Source organism: Meles meles, chromosome 13 (genome assembly GCF_922984935.1).
Source record: "Meles meles chromosome 13, mMelMel3.1 paternal haplotype, whole genome shotgun sequence".
NCBI classification, from domain to species: Eukaryota; Metazoa; Chordata; class Mammalia; order Carnivora; family Mustelidae; genus Meles; species Meles meles.
In genome coordinates, this window is record NC_060078.1 from 86,036,853 (window position 1) to 86,058,238 (window position 21,386).

The window sequence follows — 21,386 nt, forward strand, 5'->3', positions numbered from 1 at the left end:
TGAGATTGTGTCCTCTGTTCTAGTCGATTCCCCAGGAACATAACTGGTATTTGGGTCTCCAAATATGACTTTACCTTCGTGAAAAGAGTCAACCTGGCATCTCCGGTTCCCCACCCGCCAGTCTCCAAGAAGACCGCCTGTGAGCGTGGGGGTCTGGTCCGCAGGGGCGCATGTGGACACGGGAGGCCTCTCCTGGGCCTGTCAAGGAGCCTCCAAGCGAACCCCTGAGTGCAGGCCAAATGCTCAGCCGCCGCACTGGGCCCCATCTGACAAGAGATGGGTTTTGCAAGCTAAGCCAAAGGGAAAACCGCATTCCCTAGCCTAAAGGTACGGGTGTGGTCTGGCAGGCAGGTGCCCCCGTGACTCTGGGACAGTCGCTCCTGCAAACTGCAAACCAGCCGCCAGCACAACCCCACGATGCCGTGGAGCCTGTTGGCAGCCGCCCCTGGAGGATCCTCCCTGGCCAGGACCGGGGCGGCCCATCGCCCTAACAACGGCAAGTTGTCATTTATGCACCAGAGCCCAGAGGAGGCGAGCCAGCCGTCCCACCCCTCGTGCTATCGAACCCTGAGAGCGTAAGAGAGAAAATACTGGAGATAGTGTCGTGTGTGCAGACGTGAATACAAAGATCGTGAAGATCCACGTGTGATCACGGAAGGCCAACGCACAGCACTCCTGAGCCAGCCCGGTCCCTGGCCAGGCCTGAGTCGGACCCGCGGGCTCTGGGGGTGTCCCGCACACCTGCCCCGGAACAGGATGGGGGGACACGCCCCCAGGCCACGGCAGGGGCGTTCTCCGGTTCTCTCGGTAACCACCAGCCCGACAGGGTTGGGAAAATGGAAGCCGCTGTCCTCCGGGAGAGTCAGCCTCCACGGGCGACGCCAGGAGCGGGACAGAAACCGAAAGGGCAGGCCTGTACGTCAGAGTGAGAGCAGGGTCCGCTGCTCGCACGGGCAAGGCCTGTGGTGTCCTAACACTCCAGCTGCCTCACAGTTGAGGTCCTAGAAAAGGCGAAGGCAGGCTCATTGCCACACAAACGCATGAGGCTCCATCCCAGAGTTTCGCTCTGTTCATTTTGAATCTGGACAGAAGCAGCCCTGGCTGGCTGCGGGGTCAGAGGCCGCAGGGAGGTCTCCGGGGCCGGAACCACTGGCCCAGCGAACCCGATTTCTCTCCTCCCCTTGGGGCTGCTGCTCCCCTGACGCTGCTCTAAGCCAACGCCCCGGTTTCCTTCCCTCTTTGACCCATGACGCTACTTTCATTCCAAGTGGAGCAGGACTTTGTAAAAGAGGCCCCACTCGCCCTTACCTCCTTATGGCACAATCTACGGTAATAAAAAGGAAACATTCTCTGTTACCGTGGAAATGGGTCTGAGACGTGCCGTCCGACCCCTCATCTGGGCTCAGTCACTTCTCCCCCGTAGGCCCTGGTGGTGGCGAGGCCATGGGCCACCAGGAGCTTCAGCTCCCCCAGAAAAACGCCACCCACGCCTTTGTAGGTAGGACTGGGTGTTCAGACGGTCCCAACACTGCTTCCTTCCCCAGGGGAGCTCCAGCACCAGCGCTCACAGCAACGGCCGCCTTCCTCCCAGACCGCCTCCGGCTTCTCTTACAAACACGCGCATTCGGTCACGGGCTCTCTGGCACTGCCGGCCTGGGCAGCTCAGGAGGCCGCTTCCCGCTGTTCCCCGTCGGGCCTCCCCGGCCAAGCTATAGGCTAGCGACACAGGCCTGCAGGGTCCTGGGGCTGCCCGGGGTCTGAGGGCATTCTTGCTGTGAGCTGACATTGCAGTCTGACCAGTCTCCAGTTCCTGTCCAGGCCTGGGGTCTCGGCCCCCGGGAGGCTCAGCCCGCCTGCCCGGCACCTGCTGCTCTGGCCGTGGCCGGAAGGACAGCTCCGTGGGCTCCCCGCGCCCCGGGTCAGGGGAACCGCCCCACGCCACGGCCACCAGTGCCCCGTACGCCCCACTCGCTCAGAGACGGGAAGGAAGCCTGAAACGTAAACGGGCCGTTTCTCTGAGCACAGGGAGCCTCACTTCCTCAGCTTTCCCAAAGGGTTAATGCCTTCCAAACACCCCCGTGAGCTGGAGCCGACGGTCCTGACTGCCTGCCGATGCGCCGGCCCTCGGCAGGTGGGAGCCGGCGCACTCGTCACCGCCGCAGAGGAACAAGCTTCTTAGTTCTCAGAGTCGAGTCACTGGACTTTCGGTCCTTAATATTAACAACAAAAGGGTGAGATGGGGTGCCTGGGTGGCTCAGTGGGTTAAAGCCTCTGCCTTCGGCTCAGGTCATGATCTCAGGGTCCTGGGATCGAGCCCCGCATCGGGCTCTCTGCTCAGCGGGGAGCCTGCTTCCTCCTCTCTCTGCCTGCCTCTCTGCCTACTTGTGATCTCTCTCTGTCAAATAAACAAATAAATAAATAATCTTTAAAAAAAAAGGGTGAGACAGAATCGGTGATTGCCGTCCGCGGTTTTCTTCTGATTCTATGTGTATAATCTAACCTCATCTGGCTCTGTTGCGACTCTTTTTTTTCTTTTTCTTTCTTTCTTTTTTTTTTGGAGCCACTGGTAGCCCATTTTCTACATTTTTAAATGTTTCTTTCTGGAAAATGCAGCTCACGAGGAATGCAGCGCAAGGATCATTCATTCCAATGTCATGAAAGACGCAAGGTCTGTATTCTAAAGTGGCCAGGCTGGACCCTCCCAAGCACCAGCCCGTGCTGGGGTGGGGTGGCAGGGACTCTGCCGTCGCTGGGACCGTGAGGGCTCCTAGTCCCGAGGCTCTGCCTGGCTGTCCTGGCGCTTCCCTGGTCATCCCAGCACGGGCTTGAAGGAACGTCACGCCACAACAGAAAGAGAGATAAAAGAGCCCTTTCTGTCCCCCTGGCCCTGGGCCTTGCTGACCCATACAGACCGTGGCGACCCAGCCCCCTGCTGAAATAACTCTCAGGCCCCTCTGTTTTCAGGGGCTCTTCTTGATGACCCGCTCTCCGTGTGCAGAGGGAGGGAGAGACAGGATTGCCTCGGGAACCAGAGATAAGGGCATCCAGATCTTCTGGAACTGATGCCAGGGCCCTTCCAGCCGGGCTCCAGGGAGCCCCTCTCCCCCGCCAGACCCTGGCTGAGCTGTGCAGGCCCGCACGTCCTGGCTTCAGCCCCTCCCCTGGTGATCAGCACAGCCGTCCCTCTGTCCGTCTGCCTCGTCTAGGAAGAAGTACTGGCTCCGTGACCTGCTTTGTCAACAATCCAGGGCAGACCTGTCCGGTGAAGCTATCCTCTGATGCATTCCTGAGCTTTCTGGGGACCCACTTTCTAGAACATCCCTCCCTCTGCTCCTCCCCTCGCTGGGTCGTCTTCTCCTTCCTTGTTATCAGATACGACCGTAAGTCTCCCTAACACACTCTTCTAGGGTGTGGTCAGTGTTCCCAGCACGGGCAGCCCCATCCTTGAGTGGGAGGGTCTGCCCTGTGGGGTCACCCCCCCATGGTCTGCTAGGCGCAGGGAGGGGTCACCTTTCCTGGCCCAGTCACCGTTCCCGCACACCAGCTCGCAAGCGAGAGCGCCCCGTCTGCAACCCTCCCTCCCCTCTGACCACACGACACGACACGACTCGACAGGCGAGCATCCCCCGGCGGGGACGGGGGGCGCCGTGCAGGGGTGATGTCCGGAACCCGCCACCATGCCTCGCCCCGGCCTTACCTGCTTCCGCTCCTCCAAGTTTAGCAGGAGGTAGCGCGGATCAAAGACGATTTTATGTAGCTCTTTCTCCCAGGTAGAAAACGCCGACACCTGAAGAGAGAGATTCAGCTTTTAGCGTCCGAGGCTGAGCCCGAAATGGGGCCGAATTGATCACTAGTGGGAACAGCACGAAGGGGCCCCAGGCTCAGCGACGGGCCCAGCCCTCCAGGAAATCGATGCCCGGAGCCTTGGAAGATTCGATCCCGACCCTTGTGACGCCCGTGACATGGGACACTCACGAGACTCTCGACACTGTCTCCCTTGGGTGTCTGCCCGGGTCACCTGCCCCGATCGGAAGCCCCGGTTACACCCGGGGAGCCGGGGCATTCTGGGATGTCATGTCTTGGCTGAAACGTTTGTGAGAACCGTCAGAACACCACGGCCATGACGGGGCAACTTCGTGCACATAGTCTGAGTTTAGCGTGGTTTTAGTTGATTTTTTAATCGATATTTAGACGTTTCAGGAAGGTCATTTTTTAAACAAACTATCTTGTTCTACGGGATTTTAGATTTACAGAGAAGCGGGAAGAACATTCCAAGCCGACACGTCTTACCCGGTCCCCACACGGCCGACACCTCACACGGTCCGACCCCCGATATGTCTACACTGCCGCTGCCCAAGGTCCTCTCGTGCGACTTCCTTAGTTTCCACGTGTGTTTGTCCTTCTCGCCAGGGTCCCAGCCAGGACATCACGTGACAGGAAGCATCACATTTCCCGAGGCCCCTCTGGGCTGTGACCGTTTCTAGACTTTCCTTGCTGTTTGGACCGTAGTGGTTCCGACGGGAGCCGGTCACGCCGCAGACGCCCCTCTGCCGACTGATGTCAGCTTTGCTCACGACGAGACGGGGCTCTGGGTCCCAGGGGAGGAGCCCAGAGCCTGGCACTGCGGTCACCACATGCCCTGGCGGTCCTCCCTGTCGCCGTGACTTATGGCGGGCTGGTGTTGGCCCCGACCCCTGGCTGGGGTTGTCGTCCCCGGATCTGTCCTCTGCACGTCCACTCTCAGTCCCCCTTCCGTGCTCTGCTGCTGGGAAGCCACTCTGTATAGCCCATGCTCAGGGCCACGTTCAGGGCCTCGCTCCATGGAGTGGCGGGATCCAAACAGCGGTCACCTGGAATTCTGAGTGGGACGGTCACCCATTTCCCACGTCGACTTCTTTATTCCCTCACTGACTTGCCCCACAGACTCGTGGCTGTTTATTCCACAGTCTGGGCGACGCCCCGACGTCATTTACTGCTGGGCTCGAGCGGCTCCAGCTTTGGCCATGGGGGCTCGGCCGGTGGGATGCTGTGCGCCTGTGGCCGCACCGTCATGGCGGGGCTGGGGCACCTCCTTATTTCCTGGAACTTCGAGGCGTCTCTCCCCCCTCGGCCCCAGAATCAGACAATCCTGCGGGAATCCCGGTCCCCCTGTTGACGCGCTGAGAGAGCCGAGCGTGCCCGGGGCTGTGGGCCGTACGGCTTCCGGCTTCTCCCCACGGACAGAGCAGGGGCGTGTTGGAGTCATTCACACGATGGTGCACTCGCTTAAAAACACTGACTGAGCACTGACTCCGCCGCAGGCCCCGCGCTGCTGAGGACCCAGAGGGAGTCAAGGTCCCTGACACCAGAAAGCGCGTGGTCTGGGCTCAGGCAGTTCAGGAAGCTCACGGCCTCCCGGGAGGCACCTGCGGCGGAGACGTGCCCGGGGGGTCCAAGGGGCCCCTCCGGCAGCCCCGGGATGAGCGTCCAGAGCGGGGACCCTTCTGGAACACGGACACTTATCAGGCTCCTGAAGGGATGGGACGTGTCTGGGAAGGGCTGCCGGGGTGCTACGACCACGTTCGTGAGCTGGAGGGACGCGGGGGCTACAGCGGGCAGTGCGGTTGGGGGTCAGGAGCCGGCAGGAGCCGGAAGCGGCGGCAGTGTCCCAGTAGACTGAGGAAGCTGAGCCTTCCCTCGGGGGCCACGGCCACAGGTCACGTGCATTTCAGATGGGCTCCTCTGGGGCCTGGGTGGGGCGTAGAGGAGACGGGTGCTAACGGGCTGCTCACCGCCCACTCCCCCTCTTGCCTTTGGACGCGTCACGGCGTTCCCGGTAGAGACACCATCTTAATGTGCCTTAGTTGTCCAGCCTAACGTGTGGGTTTTTTTTAAATGGACACTTTCTATCTTTCCTAATAAAAATAAAAGCCCCTTTTTAATACTCATGAACTGCATTCCTGGGCAGGACGACCCAGTCTCCCCGCAGAAACTTTCTCCCAAGGACTGAGAACATGACGAAACGTGGACCAGTCGCAGGGACGGGGGGTTCCCTGGGGAAGTCTCCACTTGCCGAGAGACGTCGTGGGCCGCGCAACTCAGCCCACGCAGATGGGCTCCTGATCCCCCGGGAGGGCCCCAGCAGACAGCCCCATCTCCGCTTGCTGGGGAAGGCAGAGCGTGGCTGAGAACAGGTATTTGGAGGGTTTGGCAGTTCCGGACGTGTAATACAATCCCTCTTTAAAAATTAATAGCGTATGGCGGCCTCCAAAGGAAATCCCCGTCTGTGTGTGAGGCAGGAGCAGCCGTCTTGACCATGACTGTCATTTACGATGTCCTACCCTCTGGGGCCAGGCCAGCAGGTGCCGCTCAAGTTCGGGGAACAGTGGCCGCGGTGGATAGAGGCGCATCCAGGCGGGGGGCCCAGGGCCGGGGCGTCACAGCAGAAGGGGGGGGACAGCCGTGCGTGTGACGGGGCCCAGCTGTTCCCAGAGGACTTGCTCCTGATAACCGCAGGTGGTACGGAAGATGAGAATCTCTTCTGAGGAAAGCCTGACTCGCTGGGCCTGGGCCTCCCGTGTCCCCAAGGTCATGTCTTGGTTGGGAACCTCACCCCACGGGGCAGGGACGGAGGCCGCCCCCTCCTGCGGAGCCATGGGGAGCCGTCCTCAGCTTCACGGCCACCAGTGCTCCCTGCCACGGTCCCTCCACGCCAGCGTGGCTGACTTCCCCACAGCGGGCAAGAGAGTCTGCACAGACATCCGAGTCTTGGGGAATGTCCCATCCCAAACCCGACCTCCTCAAGGGAGGGGGTGATCCCAGGGTGCACCCTGGGGGTTGGCACCTTGGGGCTGCCTGCGGACCCTGCCCCTCGCCAGGTCCCAGGACTAAGCACGCGGCTACCTCTCTCTTCGTCTTGCCGGCTCGTCTGGGACTCCGGGGCTCCTGCGTGCTCGTGTCCTTGAGAGGTGGAATTCCTCGGCCAATTTCACGCAGCTTCCTGCAGAGCGCGGCGCTTCCTCTGAGCCCGGCCGGGTCCCATGCCCGGTCTGTCTCCCCTGTGGGGCTGGCTCTGTGAGCCCGAGATCAGCTCCTGTCCCCTGTGATCCGGGACTCATCTGAGCACCTCGGCGGGCCGGCCACGGGGAGACTCAGCAGCTGTGGGGGGCTGGCTGACTAGAGCGCTCCCGGGGCGCTGTCCTGGGGTTGTGCCGCTGGCCTCTCCCCGGCACTTGGGCACGTTCTTCATTTCGTCCAGCCTGGGGCATCCCCGCCCACCTGGCAACATCAAGGGCACTGACTGGACGCATCACCGCACAGCTCCGTGCCCTTCCCAAGCGCTCCATTTCCTGAGCACCCAGACTGGTCAGGGGGTCACCAGGACCCCATGGCCTCCCAGCCGCCCTCCCCGCTTCAGTGGGAGGAATCCCTGACTGGCTGAGCTCTGAGCTCCCCTGAGCACCCATCCCAGCTGGCAGGGCCCTCCGGGGGGTTCCCTGTGCTCGGCGGGTGTCCCCCTACCCACTGGGCACAGGAGAGGCTGACCCTCTGCCAGAGCCCACTGAAGCTCACCACGGTCTCGTGCAGAAAAGAAAAACCTTCAGATAAAACTGGTTCTGACCTCAGCCCCAGCGTCCCCAAAGCCTCTCTGAAGATGGAGGAAAAGGGTCTCGTATTGGGTTCTGGCTGGAACATGAGAGGAGAGCGGGCTCGGGGACGTCGTCACAGCCCGAGGCCCCCATGGACAGGGCGCCCCAAAGGAAGAGGTGGACGCTGCTTTCATCTTCAAAGCCAAAGGCCACTCTGAGCATCCGTCAATGCCCAGCTCACGGAAGCGCCGGGGCCCGAGGGGCCAGGGAAGGGAAGAAGGCGCCAGGGGATGGTCCTGCCTGCCCCAAGTGCCAGTGAGCAGGGCACTGTGTCCTGGGGCACACTCCGGGAGCGCCGGGGCTGCCGGGGAGCCAGGCAGGGCTGCAGAGCTGCCCAAGTCTGTCTGTCCACCCGTCTGTCGTCAGCACCGTGCTCGTTGGGGCGCTGGTTCTGCCGGGGTCCCACCCTCAGTGGTGGTGTCCGGGCTTGGGAGCACAGCTGGGGGATCTCGGGGTCTCTGGGGGCTCATCTCCAGCTCAAACACGAAAGCTCATACTTCAGAAGCTGAGGTTTTTGCCCAAACTTGACCCTCAGACCCACTGTGTTTACTCACTCCTGGCTTTGTACTACGAGCAGAGCCACGGAACCCGAGCGTGGACTGTCCACCATCACGTGGCTTCTCCGTCCGACCTCCACGGCCTCCCCGCCCCGCAGACAGCAGCGATCTCTCACAAGCATGCTCACAGCTCTGCGGCAAGGGCTCTGGCCTCGGGGACTCAGGCAGTGTGGCCAGCACGCTCCTGCCTTCAGGCTGCGCCCACCCAGGGGCCACAGGACGGCTCTGCGGGCCATCTCCTCGCAGAGACATGAGTGCGTGCCTGCATGACGCTCCCTTCCATGACGTTCCAAACAAGAAGAACAGATGAATGAAACCTCTCACAGGTGTGGGCGGCGGCCTGTGTTTGCCGCTGCCCGAGGAGTGGGCCAGGCTGGGCATCAGGGACCTGCCCTCGAGCCCTGGCCACTGGCAGGGTCCCACACTTGGCCACTTACAGGGCCCCGCCTCAGGGACATTGACTAATGCCTCCGTCCAGGACCGCAGCAGGCCTCCCTCCCCTGGAGAGAGGGGGGTGGGGAGCAAGTCAAGGGCCCTGAGGGGCCCCGAGGTCACGGGTACCAGTGGACGTGGTGCTTGATAGCCTCGCCTGAGACCCAGTGGCCCCTGCAGAAGGTTCAGGAACCTCCGTAGCCTGCGGCACCCACCTCTGCTTCCAGGACCAGAGGCTGGAGACGTGGGCCCCTTGTTCAGAGTCTGTTGGGCTCTGCCAGCAGCTGGTCGGGCTCCCCCTCCCACACTGGCCTCAACAGCGCTCAGGACGGACAGTGAGGGGTGGTCGTCGCTCACCCTCCGTGGTGACGCTCGTGGGATTTTACCACCTTCAGCCTCTTCTGTTGTGACAGACACATGGGATTTCAGGCTGTCGTTCCACCAGCATTCTCTGCCGATTTAATTTACGTTTGAGGGTTGTTTTCACATTAGGCATCGACAGAATCCCATCCTGGCAATGAGAGTGGGTGGTCCACGGTCCTCCCCAAGGGCATCTCCATGATTAGAACAGGATCTTACCACTACCGAGCTCGTATCCGAAGATCCGGATCGCCACGGGCCACGGCAGCCGCTCGGAAAGAAGAAACACGGCATCGGAGCCGAGACGAAACACAAGCCCCAGGAAAGGAGCAATGTGGTTCAAAATGATAAATATTTACAGTTCTTCCTTGTCAGGTGGGGTGTGCGGGCAAAACACGCTCTCGGGACCTCTCACACGTGGCCGCTGGTCGAGCACACTGCATGAAAATGACTTTGTTCTAAGCAATTTGGTAAGAGAAGCCCAGCGTTGACGCCCGCAGGAAACACCCCGACACGCACGGAGCTCACACGCCAACGTGCTCACTCGGGGCGTTGTTCAAAATAGCAAATTTGGAGAACACAAGCTCTGAATGAAAATGCAGGATTTTTGGACAATGAATTGAATATCACGATCTCATCCAAAATGTTTTCTGGAGGTTGATATGAAGAGAAAACAGCGTCCAAATTTACAAGTCGGCTGAGCCGCATAGACCTGACTGTGTTAAATGAAGTATCTGGTGGAACCACGGTCAATTACACTCAGTCCTGCTTATACTATAAGACAAAGATATTTATTATTGGCATCTTAAAATCTATTTTTAGAAAGACTGGAAAGAAAGGACCTTGCTGATGAAAACAATCCTCTCTTTGGATAGGATTTAGAGTGACTTTTTTTTCCCACTGAGACTATTTTTTTTTGGCAATTCTCTTTCAAGGCACAGACGACGTGCTCAGCGCCCTTGCCTGTTATCCGTGGGGTTCCACGTGCCTGAGAGATCTGAAGACTTGCCATAGAACACGGGGCCGCTCAGCTCCCCGAGAAGCATGAGTCACCGCTTGGAGCAGACGGCAGGGGCGCAGGCCTCACCTCCAGGGCGGTGACGGGCTGCTGGCGCGGGAGGACCACGGGACCCTTCAGTGCGTGTCCGGGCCCAAGTGCCTGCTACGGCTCTGGAGAGGCAAAGCCACCTGCGTGTCTGCGGGAAGGGCCTCAGAATTCAGGGAGGGGGTGGCCGTCTAGCTGCGGGGAGAAACCCTCCCCCACTGCCCTGCTGGCAGGAAGACACCTGACACCGTTTCTTTCTACCAACCGCCTCAGGATGCACACCGTCTTTGCGCAGAGACGGAATGGTACGGCCCGGGAGACACGCGTGTGCGGCCCACGAGTTCCTCTTTCTAATGGACTCGGGTCCAAACTCCCGGAGGCTCACCTGTGTAGACAGCTACAGGGTGAGCAAGCCTCCCCCAGGCCACCCACTCTGGGGAAGCTGGCCAAGGGCGCCCCGCAGAGGGACCCCAGACAGTACAGCAGGTGTAGGGCCTGGAGTCCCCGGGAAAGACCCTGGGCTCTGCCACAGTCTCCTCTCCCGGCCCTGCGAAAGCCATCCCCGCTCCTGAGGGACACGAGGCAGGAGGAACAAGTTCTCGATCACATGTTCCTAATACATTTATCGAAATAGGCTGGATCTCATGAATCATCTCTTGTTCAATGAAGCCCGCTCCTTCGCAGGCTGACATTTTTGTTTTTTGTTTAAAAAAAAAAAAAAAGCTCTATTGTGGTTTGTATAGTAAAACAAAATAAAAATAGAGCCTTCCCTGAGCCATCAGATAGCTGCTCCAAAACCACGGACCGGAAAGGCCCTTCCCAGTGCGTCATCCCCACAGAACACCCGCACCACGGCCTTCTTCCGCGAGCAGGAGCCCACGGGAGCCGGCTCCATTGCTCTGCGAGCACACGGATTTCTGGACGCCAGTGCTGAACAAATGCAATAAAAAATCTTATTAATCACTCAGTCCATGAAGAAAGTGACCTTTCGGTGCCTCATTTTTAAGCAACTAGAAATCTTATGGGCCTAGCTATCAAATGCTCTTGAGCATGAATAACTTATAAAATCTGCTGGCATATTTTATAAAGTCAAAAAGTCCTAAGCGGCTGCATTGCTTTAGGACATCAGCAGTAAATTCAAATTGATCTTTTCTGTTCATGAACTGTGTGTGGGCTTCCTCTGAAATCCTCCAAAACTGCGGCCTCAGCCGTCACCCCCAGACTGCTTCCCGGGGGGACTCAGAACCCTGGGCGGTGCTGCGTATTTCTGCGTTGTTTTTGCTGATTTTCATGCACGTCCAAGTCTCACAGAGAAGATCTAAGAATCAAAGAGAACCACCCATTGTAATGAGGCAAGAACGTGCTGGAAATCTCATCACAGAAACTGCTCAACCGAGGCCGCGGGGATAAATTCAAGCAGCCTCGTCAAGCTGACTCGCCAGCAGCCTCGGGGAGGAAAGGTGGCCGTCGCAGGCAGCCCTGCGCTCCCGTGAGGTTAGTTTGAGGCTGCGCTGGCGAGCGGGGGCTGGCTGGTTTCCCAAGCAAAGAGATGGGCAGTGCCGGTGTCCCGAAGGTGAGACGAAGGCCTGCTTGCTTCTCGAAGGCTCCGGGAGCCATCGTGTCTCCCGCCGCTGACTGCACTGGAACAGACCGGCCCGGTTGGTTCGAGCGCTCAAAATTACTCGTGTTTCCGCTCACAAGGGCGGGGACCACCTGCGTGTCCTTCGACGCCTACCGAGGGCCCAGGCAAAGCCCAGGAGCCAACATGCCAGTGGCTCTCCAGGGCAGAGGCGGCCTCTTCGGGTGATTCTGTGGAAGAAGAGACGCCGTATCGCTTCTCAAGGGCCACGGACCTGCCCTGCGGCTGCCGGGGGCCACGTGAGCGTGGCAACAGGAAGAGGGGACGGCAGGTGCTCCGCAGACCAGCCCCTGCGTCACGGGCTCCGTGGGCCCACTCCAGGGTCAGCCCTGGCCCGGGGCCGTGAGCAAGTCGTCGGGCATGCAGACCGGCCCGCGTGGGCTCCTTCTGGGCCTCCGCCTCACCCGGCGCCGACGCTCACCTAGGCTTTACACGCTGCCTTGCGGTTCTGAGTTCCTGAGGCTACTTTTCCTTCCTGCCCCTCACGGCTGAGGACTGGATTGCATTTTTGAGCAATGAGCTGGAGGGACATGCGTATTAACACTGGCGGGGCACGGGGAGAGCTCCCCGCGGCGGGACGGCCTCGTCCTACTGCTGATACCCCGGAGCTGAGACCATCCAGTCTCCCTGCACGCCAGGGCCTTCCAGAGCCCGACTCCGGGGATCCCTGCTCGACCCTGGCTCTGGGGGAGTGTGGCTGTCCTGACCTCTGGCCTCATGGCGCCTGCTGCTGGGATCGGCCCGCCCAGAGGCAGTCTGGGGGGCTGCTCACCACAGAGCCGATTTGCTCGAGTTCCCAAGGCCACTACTGTGTCCGCGATCATCGCCGCCGCACACGGGCTCCCCCCACAGTCCCTGCGTTCATCCTCATTTTGCGAAGAAATCCAGCTGGGCGGTTGGAGCAGCCTCACCTATACCCAAAAGCAGAAGCTGGAAACAAACGTCACTGGAGGGGATTTGATCCTAAAACGTTCTTCCCCAAAATTTGAACAGAATTTCAATGCAGAAGTCAACTCTAATCGTGACATCCTGAGTCCATTAACGAGTCGCCCTTGTCCCCAGGTGCGGAGGCCGTCGCTGCATGAAGACGCATCCCGGGGATGCCCCTCGGGGAGGTGTGGACCCTGAGAGCTGCCGGGCTCCAGCACACAGTGTTACTACACGCCGTCCGCTGACCGTCCCCTCCCACCTGCCCCTTGGCAGCCCATGTGTGCCCCTGGGGTGAGCGCCTGGCAACACGTCCCACTTGGCAGGACGAGGAGCATGACCTCCTTTTCATGCGCTTTGGCCTCAAACATTCTGGCCTCTGACTGCCCCTCAGCCCGACTCCGTGAGCCCGGGAACCGTTACTCAGTGACCGGCTTCGGGGACAGCAATCGTCTGCGTGCGGGTCCTTACCCCTCGCTCCAGCAGCATGTCTCGGAAACGGGTCACCCGTTCCTCCAGCGGCAGGAGGGTCTGGGGCGGCGGCGTCCCGGCACCCTTGTCCTGTCCTTCTGCCTCCTCTGGCTCAGGACTCCCATGGCCTTCTGTCCTGTAGGGCACAAGACACAGAGAGGTAAGCATGCCCCTGGGGGCCCGTCTGCAGCTCCCAGGGAACACCCGAGAACCACGGACAGCCAGGTGCCGGCAGCCAGCAGAGGGGGGGTTTTCACTCTTGGACGCAGACGGCATTTTTGCGTTTGGGGCACAGTCATAACTCCCCACAGGCTCCAGCAGGGAGCCAAGGTCATGGCAAGGGCATGCAAGGGCGGAGCGGGCAAACCAGGAAGACAGCCCGGAGTCGCATTTCACTGCCTGGACCCGGTGTCCAGCACGGGAAGGGGTGAGTCTCTTGGTCGGAGCAGATCACTGGAGCTCACGTCCAGCTCTGCTCCTGCTCTTCTGTGTTTCGGGGAGGCCTTTGTTTTGGACCAACGCGGGAAGACAATCACAGACTATACCATCGACACTCTGGGTAGGAAACGCTGTCCTGGAGTAGAACCCAGCCAGGGGATGTCAGCGACAGCAGCGGGGACCGGGACCCTGCCCAGGCCGTCTGTGCAGGGACAGGTGCAGAGCGGGACCCCTGGACTGTTCCTCCCTAGGCCCGGGGGCGGCCGTGGCCACGGCCCAGACACAGCGGGGCAGCACCGAGAGCAGGCAGGAGCCGGGGCCGGCGGCAGCAGGCTGACTGCTGGCAGGGAAGGAAGGAGCACGGCCTTACTAAGCACCAGCTCTGCGTCCTGCCTTCTGTTCTCTGCTGCCCGTCCCATAGCTCTCTCCATCTGCACCTTATCCCTGAGGCCCTGGGGACCTCCTCCCAAAACATCTCACTGTCTGCTGCTGGGGGACGCCCAGCCCCTGCAGACACAGGTCCTCCCGTGACGCCCTCGTCCTCCTGACCTGGCCGCACAGGAGCAGCTGGTCCCGCCTCCACTCTGGTCCCCTTGTCACTGCCTGTGCTCAGCCTGAGCCGCAGAGTCTACCTACACTGGCCAGGTGAGCCTTTGCTCTGACCCCACGGACCCCTCTGCAGGGTCTCCTCCCTGCCCAGCCCTGCCCCCATAACCGGATCCCACGGCCAGTGACCCCAGCAACGAGGGCGGCAAATCTAGTCTGTCCCTAGACTGACAGTTTTAGAGACCGTTCCCTTTCTGACGGGACCGCGGTCAGGTGAGGCTGCTGAGACCCCCTGCCAGGCACGGGGATGTGTGGCCCCTACAACCCGCCAGCGCCCCACGCTCTTGGGGTATAGAAAGAGCAGAGGACATGCATTGAAGGGGATGGCACGTCCCCACTTCTCTGCAAATCTTCACCCCGGGGATCAGTGGGCAGGAGGCACTCAGGCCATACACATCAGGCTTCCTGACCTAGGGACAGAACAGTGCCCTCGCCTGGGGTGACTAACGTCCCGGGGGACGTCTGGTGGTTACCGGCACGTGGAGAGGCAGAGACCAGAGATGCGGCTGAATGCCCTGGGATGCCCCGCACAGACGCCCGCGATGATGCAGCCAGTCCACGCCCTCCATGCGCTGGGGGTGGAGGAGGCAGACCCGTTCAAGGTCAAGGCCCGTCCCAGGTCATACTGTCCCTTGACCATGCTGCTCCCCGCCTCTCGATGCCCGCTCTCGCCATCACTGTCCATCCCGGACCCCGTGGGAATCCGCCCGTTGGCAGCTTCAGGGTGTGCTGAGACCATGCAACGTCCTCGAGCACTCGCCGGGGTGGAGTGTGGACGAGCCCCCCAGTGCAAAATGAGAAAAGAGAAAAAACACCAGAAACGTCTGCTCGGCCCATCGGGGATCTTATTTACAGACCAACTATTTCAGGAGAACACGCATTCTTGGCTTCCTGCGTGATTATGTGGATTTTCAAAAAAAGAAAATCACCAGTGGGCAATTGTGTCCTTTTCCAGAGGGTGTCATTAGGATTTCTTTGTAATAAATTTTCATTAGATAAAAATAGAAGTGTGGAAATAAGACCCGTATTGTTGGGGCTTGAAATAAGATTAATAGGAGCGTTCCGAGCTCAGCGATGATCACGCATTAGAGCTCGTTCCACACGGCATCCTGTTCGGAGCCGCTGGATGCCTTCCAGAATGGCAAGCTCCAGTTCAATTAGAATTGGTCAGAAGTAAATGCAAACTTGCTAAATATACTTTTAATATTCTCATGGCTGAGTGAGCTTGGTACGTTTAACAAAAAGCAAATTCTAATACTTGAAATAAAGTTTCCATCCCCAAGTACCAAGGAGGAGAGGCCGTGTCTTCCAGGGACGGCCGCAGTACCCACCCACCTCGCCAGCTCGGTGGGGGGAGGCCTCTCGCCTGGAAACAGATGCCTCGCCAGGCTGGCACCTGCTTGGGGAGATCTGTGGGGCCAAATGGGTAAGTTGAAAAGGGCTTGGTCATGTCTAGCCTTTCCCCCAGAGCAGGGGTTCCCAAGTCTGGGCCACGGTGCTGGGGTCCCTTTGTCCTGGGGGACAGCATGCTCCCTGGCTCCCGTGTCCCATCCTTGGGGAGATATCATGGTGGCTGCCCCCGACCTGGCGCAGAGGGGCTGTTCTACCCCACTCGGCCCCTCGCCTCAGCCCTGTGACTGCTGCTGAGCTCGACCCGCCGAACCGCGGATGGCACGTGGGCCAGTGTGCAGGGGTGAGAGCCCGAGCACGGGGTTTTCTCATTTTGCCCGTGAGCACGGGCAGCGGGTGGTCTGGGAAAGTCACTAGATTCACACTCAGTGCGACTAGATTCTAGAACATCTGACGGCTCGTTTCCATGTTCGGCAACGAAGGCTAATGAGTTTATCCAGAGGCGGAGGGGACTCAGGCGCTGGACTTGGCACAGCCCCCACGGGGCACCTCGCGGACGCGCAGACACGCCTCGCTCCGCCTCCTGAGTCTTCCCCTGGAGAGCAGGGGAGGGAGGTGGAGAGGTTCCCCCACCGCACGGTCCTCACGACAGGTGCTTACGGGGGCTTGTTTCTCAGGGCTCTGGGGCCTCCCTCCTCCCCCTCCTTCCCTCCACCCCCCCCCCTCCCTCCCTCTCCCCGCCCCCGTCCTCCCGGCCTCCTCCCCACTCCTTCCCCCTCCGCCTCTTCCCTTCCCTCCTCCCCCGCCCCCCACCGAACACCATGAGCTGAGAGTCGGCACAGAGATGGAAGCCGTTCTCTGAACCACTGCTCCAAGGCAGAGCACAAGAGGGGAAGGGGTAAGGGCCGACCCAGGCTGTGACGAGCGATTCCATCTCGTGCGAAGAAACCCTGCGGTGAGCGGCCGCCTGGTTCCAGAGAAGAAACTGCGCGTGGCTATGGGGCCCTCAGTATGTGGCTGAGCCCCCCGGGGACAGCGTGCTGGGAAATCTTGGGCAAACTATGGAAGCTGTGTGGACCTGGTTTGGGTAAAACACGTGGTTTGGATGAGACGATCTTGAAATGCCTGCAGGACCGCCGTCCTGGGACGCAGACAGGCTCCTGCTCCTTCCTCCAGCTGAAAGGGTCACAGTCTCCTTCCGCCACCGACTCACGAGCGCTGCCTCCTGAGAGATCGCTAAGCAGGTCTCCTGCGTCTCCCTCCAACTTGCTCTTAAATCGTTCGGCAGGAACAGCCAAAAGCAGTGGCCTCTGGCGCCCCAGCCCCACTTGGCAGGGGACACTGCCCTCCCCCAGGATGGCGACAGGCAGGACCTCAGGGCCGGAGGCGGAGGTGTCCTGGCAGCCCTGGCCAGCCTCCCGCAGGACCCGGTCTGCACGTGCTGCGGCCAACACCAGGGGTCCCCGCCGATGGCCGGCCTGCGGCGCCCTCCTCAAGGGGGGTTTGCTTAGACCACCTGTCCGTCCTCCCTGCCCTCGTGTCCGCTCCCCTGCATTTCTGCTTTTCCACCATTGCCTGCAACCAGAGACCGCTCGGGGTCGCCCTCTGCCGCCGCGGGGGCCGGCTAGCCAGGCGGTGTGCTGGCGAGGGTGGTCCGTGGGATAACAAAGACCGTCTGGCCTCTGTCCCTGCTTCCGTGTGAATTTCCTGAGCTCGGGATGGGCCCTGAGTTTCCGGGGAGCGCCTGGCCCACCGGAAAATCACCACAGCTCAGAGGGCTGAAGCCCGCAGGAAGGGAGGGGGCGCTGGGCTGGAGTCCGGTCACAGGGCCGGTCATTCAGTCCTGCCTGCCTACGTACTGGCACCGATAGAAACTCCAACAGTGGGGTTGGGGGGTGCCTGATGCCCCAGGAGGGAGGGGCACCCCAACTCTACGTGGACAGAGGCTCATGCGTTCGGGACCCTTCCAGAACTCACCCTCCCCTTCTCTTAAGCCGTTTGGCTGTTCCTGAGTTGTACCCTCTATGATAGAACCATAACCTTACGTACAGCGCTCTCCGGGATTCTGGGAGTCACTGTCACAAATCACCAAGCCTCAAGGGAGGTTATGAGACCCTCATATTCATAGCCAAGTCAGACGGGGAGGGATGGGCTGGAGACCCCACTTTCTGCTGGTGTCTGATGTGGACACACTTTTGTTGGACATGCTACTTTCCCTGCGGGGTCTGCATTACCTGTTAGTGGGGTCTGCACGAACCCTGGGTGCTTAGAGTCAGAGCCGAGCTGTGGGACGCGGGGGGACCATCAGGGAACTGTCCCCAGAGGGCAGGTACAACTGGGTTTCCTCCAGTTCCATCGGCAGGTGCGCCGTGGGCCGCTGTGGAACCCAGTGACCAGGGCAGGCCATGAGGCTCCTGAGCCCCAGTTCGATCCCAGCAGACGTCCCCCCTCTAACCTGCAGCGCTCAGCCAGCGTCACCAGTGGGTGGCTGTCCGAGGTGGAGGAGAGGGCCCGTCCCCTGGTCTGCCTGGCATGGTGGCCAACTGGGCATCTCTGGTGTCCCTCGGTCCATGGAGGCGTCATCCAGGTCTCTGTCCTCAACTTCCCACGGCAACCCCGTGTGTGTCTGAGTCCAAATGTCCCCTGTCACAGGGACACCAGTCGCTGGCTTATGACCTAACGAACTCATCCTAACTCGGCACATCTGCAACGTCCCAATTTCCAAATTAGGCCCCAGTCTGAGCTTCTGGGGCCGGGGCTCCAGCATCTGAGTGGGTCGAAGCCATGCAAGCCCACAGCCAGAGCCATCCTCACCGGCGAGCAATTCCCACAGTCTCAGGGACCATCCTGGTCTCGTCACCGTGAGAAGCAATGGGCTGGAAATGAGGAGCCTGAGGCTTCCTGGGTGTGCAGTGTGGGGACGACACGTCCAGCCCAATCCAGGAAGCACTGCACCAGCCTCACGCTCCCCAGACGGACCGAACCCCTGGGTCACGGGCTTTTTTCTAGAACATCCACACTGGTTGTGCAGAGAAGTCTCAGTGTCTCCAGGACATGTCCCAGGTTGCCCACAGCCCACGCCGGGGTCTCCCGAAAGCCTCTGGATGGCATCACCACAGGGCAGCACGCCCCGCAGTCCACGCCACGTCCCTGTGCTGGTGGCCCCCAGCTGCCAACCTTCCCTAATTTCTTCTCGCTGCTGCCCCGCCAGACCATCCTGGAAGACGAGCCATACCCTTCCTGGGGTCCTCATCCCACCGACCTGGGCCGCTGGCCCCATCTTCACACCCCTCACCCCTGCGCCTTCCCCGTGACGCTTCCTCCTCACCCCTGCTCTTCCTGCCCCTCGTCCGCTCGCAGCTGGCTTGGCTCCACTGATCACCCGGCCACGGTCCCGGCGGGACATGGCCCACCCTGCATGACTGCGCTGCTTTCCTCTCTGCGCCCGGAGTGCGGGGTTCCTGCAGCGGGAGGGCCAGACACGTGACGCTTTTGTCGCCCTCACTTCCGGATCCGCCGCCACAACCCGCCGGGCACGTCCCCACAGGCAGCTTCTGGCCTGTGCACCTGTTCTCCTCTGGCACGAGGCGCCGTGCTTGGCATTCAAAGGGCAGTGAATATGTTACTGACTTAGATTTTGTGGTTGAGCTTCTTCCTTGCAGCTTCCTCGGAGACATGTTACACGCAGCAGCAGAGCTCCAGGTCCCACCTTCTGAAGAGGCGTCACGGTGCTTGGACGTCCTTCTTACGGCCACAGAGCCGCGCCCTTTCGAGCTATTCCTCCGGAGTCTGTCTGGCTGCAATGAACACGTTTTTGTGATCCTGCCAAATGCGCGGCTCTTCTCGCAAGAGCTGTCGAAGGAACTCCTGAAACAAGGCTGTTTTGTGAAGGTGCGGTGGTTCGGTACCCACTGCTGCGTCGCGTAAAGTTGCTGAGAACGACCCTTCAGGACCCAAGCGTACCTGGAACCCCTTCAGGGCTCACGTAACTGTCTTCTGGATTTCCATTAGCCTCTTCTGGCTCCATGATCCCTATCCTCAGAATGGGAAGAAGAAGGAAGAGGAGGAGGAGGGTGAGGAAGAAGAGAAGAAGAAAGGGAGGGGGAGAGGGAAGGGGAAGAAGGGGGGAGAGCTACGTTGTAGGGATGATGCAGGAGCAGAGTGCTGGGCGTTAATTGTTTGATATCAACAGACTTATATTTGAACTTTGGACTTTCACACAAGTGTACTGTATTTTCAGGAAAAACTCATTTCACTGATTTTTTTCATTTGTAAAGTTTAAATTATAACACTTGCCACTTAAGATTTTTGTAAGAATTAAATGAAGTAGTATGAACACCTGATATTTGCTGACATTCTGTGTGTAAAACCCCGTCCTCCCACTTTGCCTACATCCCCTCCTTTGATCCTTATCACAGCCCTGTAGGGCAGCCGTGGTCATCATCCTCATTTACAGACGGGAAAACTGAGATGGTGCATGGAAAGTACTTAGCACAATGGCTGGGCTGTAATAGTTCTGGTGATGATAGTGCTGTTGGGGGTGGGGACGATGGTGACACTACAGTGATGATGGTGACACAATAGTGATGATGGTGCTGGTGATGGTAACGGCGGTGATGGTGGTGGTGGTGCTGGTGATGGTGATGATGATGATGATGATGATGATGGTGATGATGGAGATGATGATGATGATTATGATGGTGATGATGATGATGATGATGATGATGGTGATGATGATGGTGATGATGGAGATGATGATGATGATGATGATGATGATGGTGATGATGGTGATGGTGATGATGGTGATGGTGATGATGATGATGATGGTGATGATGATGATGATGGTGATGATGGTGATGATGATGATGATGGTGATGATGATGATGGTGATGATGATGATGGTGATGATGATGATGGTGATGGTGATGATGGTGATGGTGATGATGATGATGATGGTGATGGTGATGATGGTGATGATGGTGATGATGATGATGGTGATGATGGTGATGATGATGATGGTGATGGTGATGATGGTGATGATGGTGATGATGATGATGATGGTGATGATGATGGTGTTTTGATGACAATTTTGGTGATGGTGGTGGTGATGATGTTGGTGACGTGATGAGGGTAATGATGATTCTTCACTCTCATTGTCTCTTGCAGCCTCTGACCACCCGCACCAAACCTTCCAACACTGAGATCCAGCCCTTTGTTTGGCCGGTGATGTCTCACCTTTTATTTGATTTAATGGATGGGGAGAACTTGCTCTTTCTCCTGACAAAGAAAACTGGGAATTTATCATCAAAATACTGCCAGCCTCTAACTCCAGTGTTAGACACAGTATGAAATTCTGCAGGAATCAAAGTCTCTGTGAATGTCTGCCTTGTGGGGCCTCAGACAGTCTGTCACTTGGTTGAGACAAATGACCTTCAGACGAGGCGACCTTCGGAAGATCTGTATTCCGTAGTTTTTAGCCCTGGCATTGCTCTGTGGGAGCCGCCTTTGGCTGCTGTTGGAGACTGGCACATCACTCAGGGTGGGCTCTGGGTTCCTCAGTAGGGTTGGGATGCAGGGTCCCTGGTCGGGATTCAGTGTCGATGGTGGCGTTGAACAGGATGCCTCCCTAGAAAGGAGCACAGCCATGGGCAAGATCCTGGACCCGGAAAGGAGCAAGGAGTGTGGGAGCATGGGCTGTAGCAGCCGCTGCCTGCACACAGAGGGAAGACTCTAGGATGGCAGGGACACAGGTCTGCCTGGAGAAGGAGGACTTGGGCTCCAGCATGGGGAACCCATCCCGGGACCTCACTTCTCCCCTGTGGTCTCACAGACCACTGGCCGCCTGGCGAACCTCTGCCCGCCTGCCCACCCGCCCGCCCAGCTCTCACTTCTGGAGTTTTGCCCTGACCCCTCCTTCTTGTCCTGATGACACC

At 59.4% G+C, this 21,386-nt stretch overlaps 1 protein-coding gene across 1 annotated transcript in view; it reads right to left on the minus strand.

The window, feature by feature from the left end:
• The window catches only part of TCERG1L (transcription elongation regulator 1 like), a 172,398-nt gene that overhangs the window by 6,003 nt on the left and 145,009 nt on the right, over nucleotides 1-21,386 (minus strand). Inside the window, exons 9-10 of the mRNA XM_046027910.1 lie at nucleotides 13,060-13,195; nucleotides 3,698-3,787 (exon numbers count right to left, since the gene is read on the minus strand). Of these exons, the coding sequence (XP_045883866.1) occupies nucleotides 3,698-3,787; nucleotides 13,060-13,195 (226 nt within the window). The remainder of the gene's footprint in view (nucleotides 1-3,697; nucleotides 3,788-13,059; nucleotides 13,196-21,386) is intronic.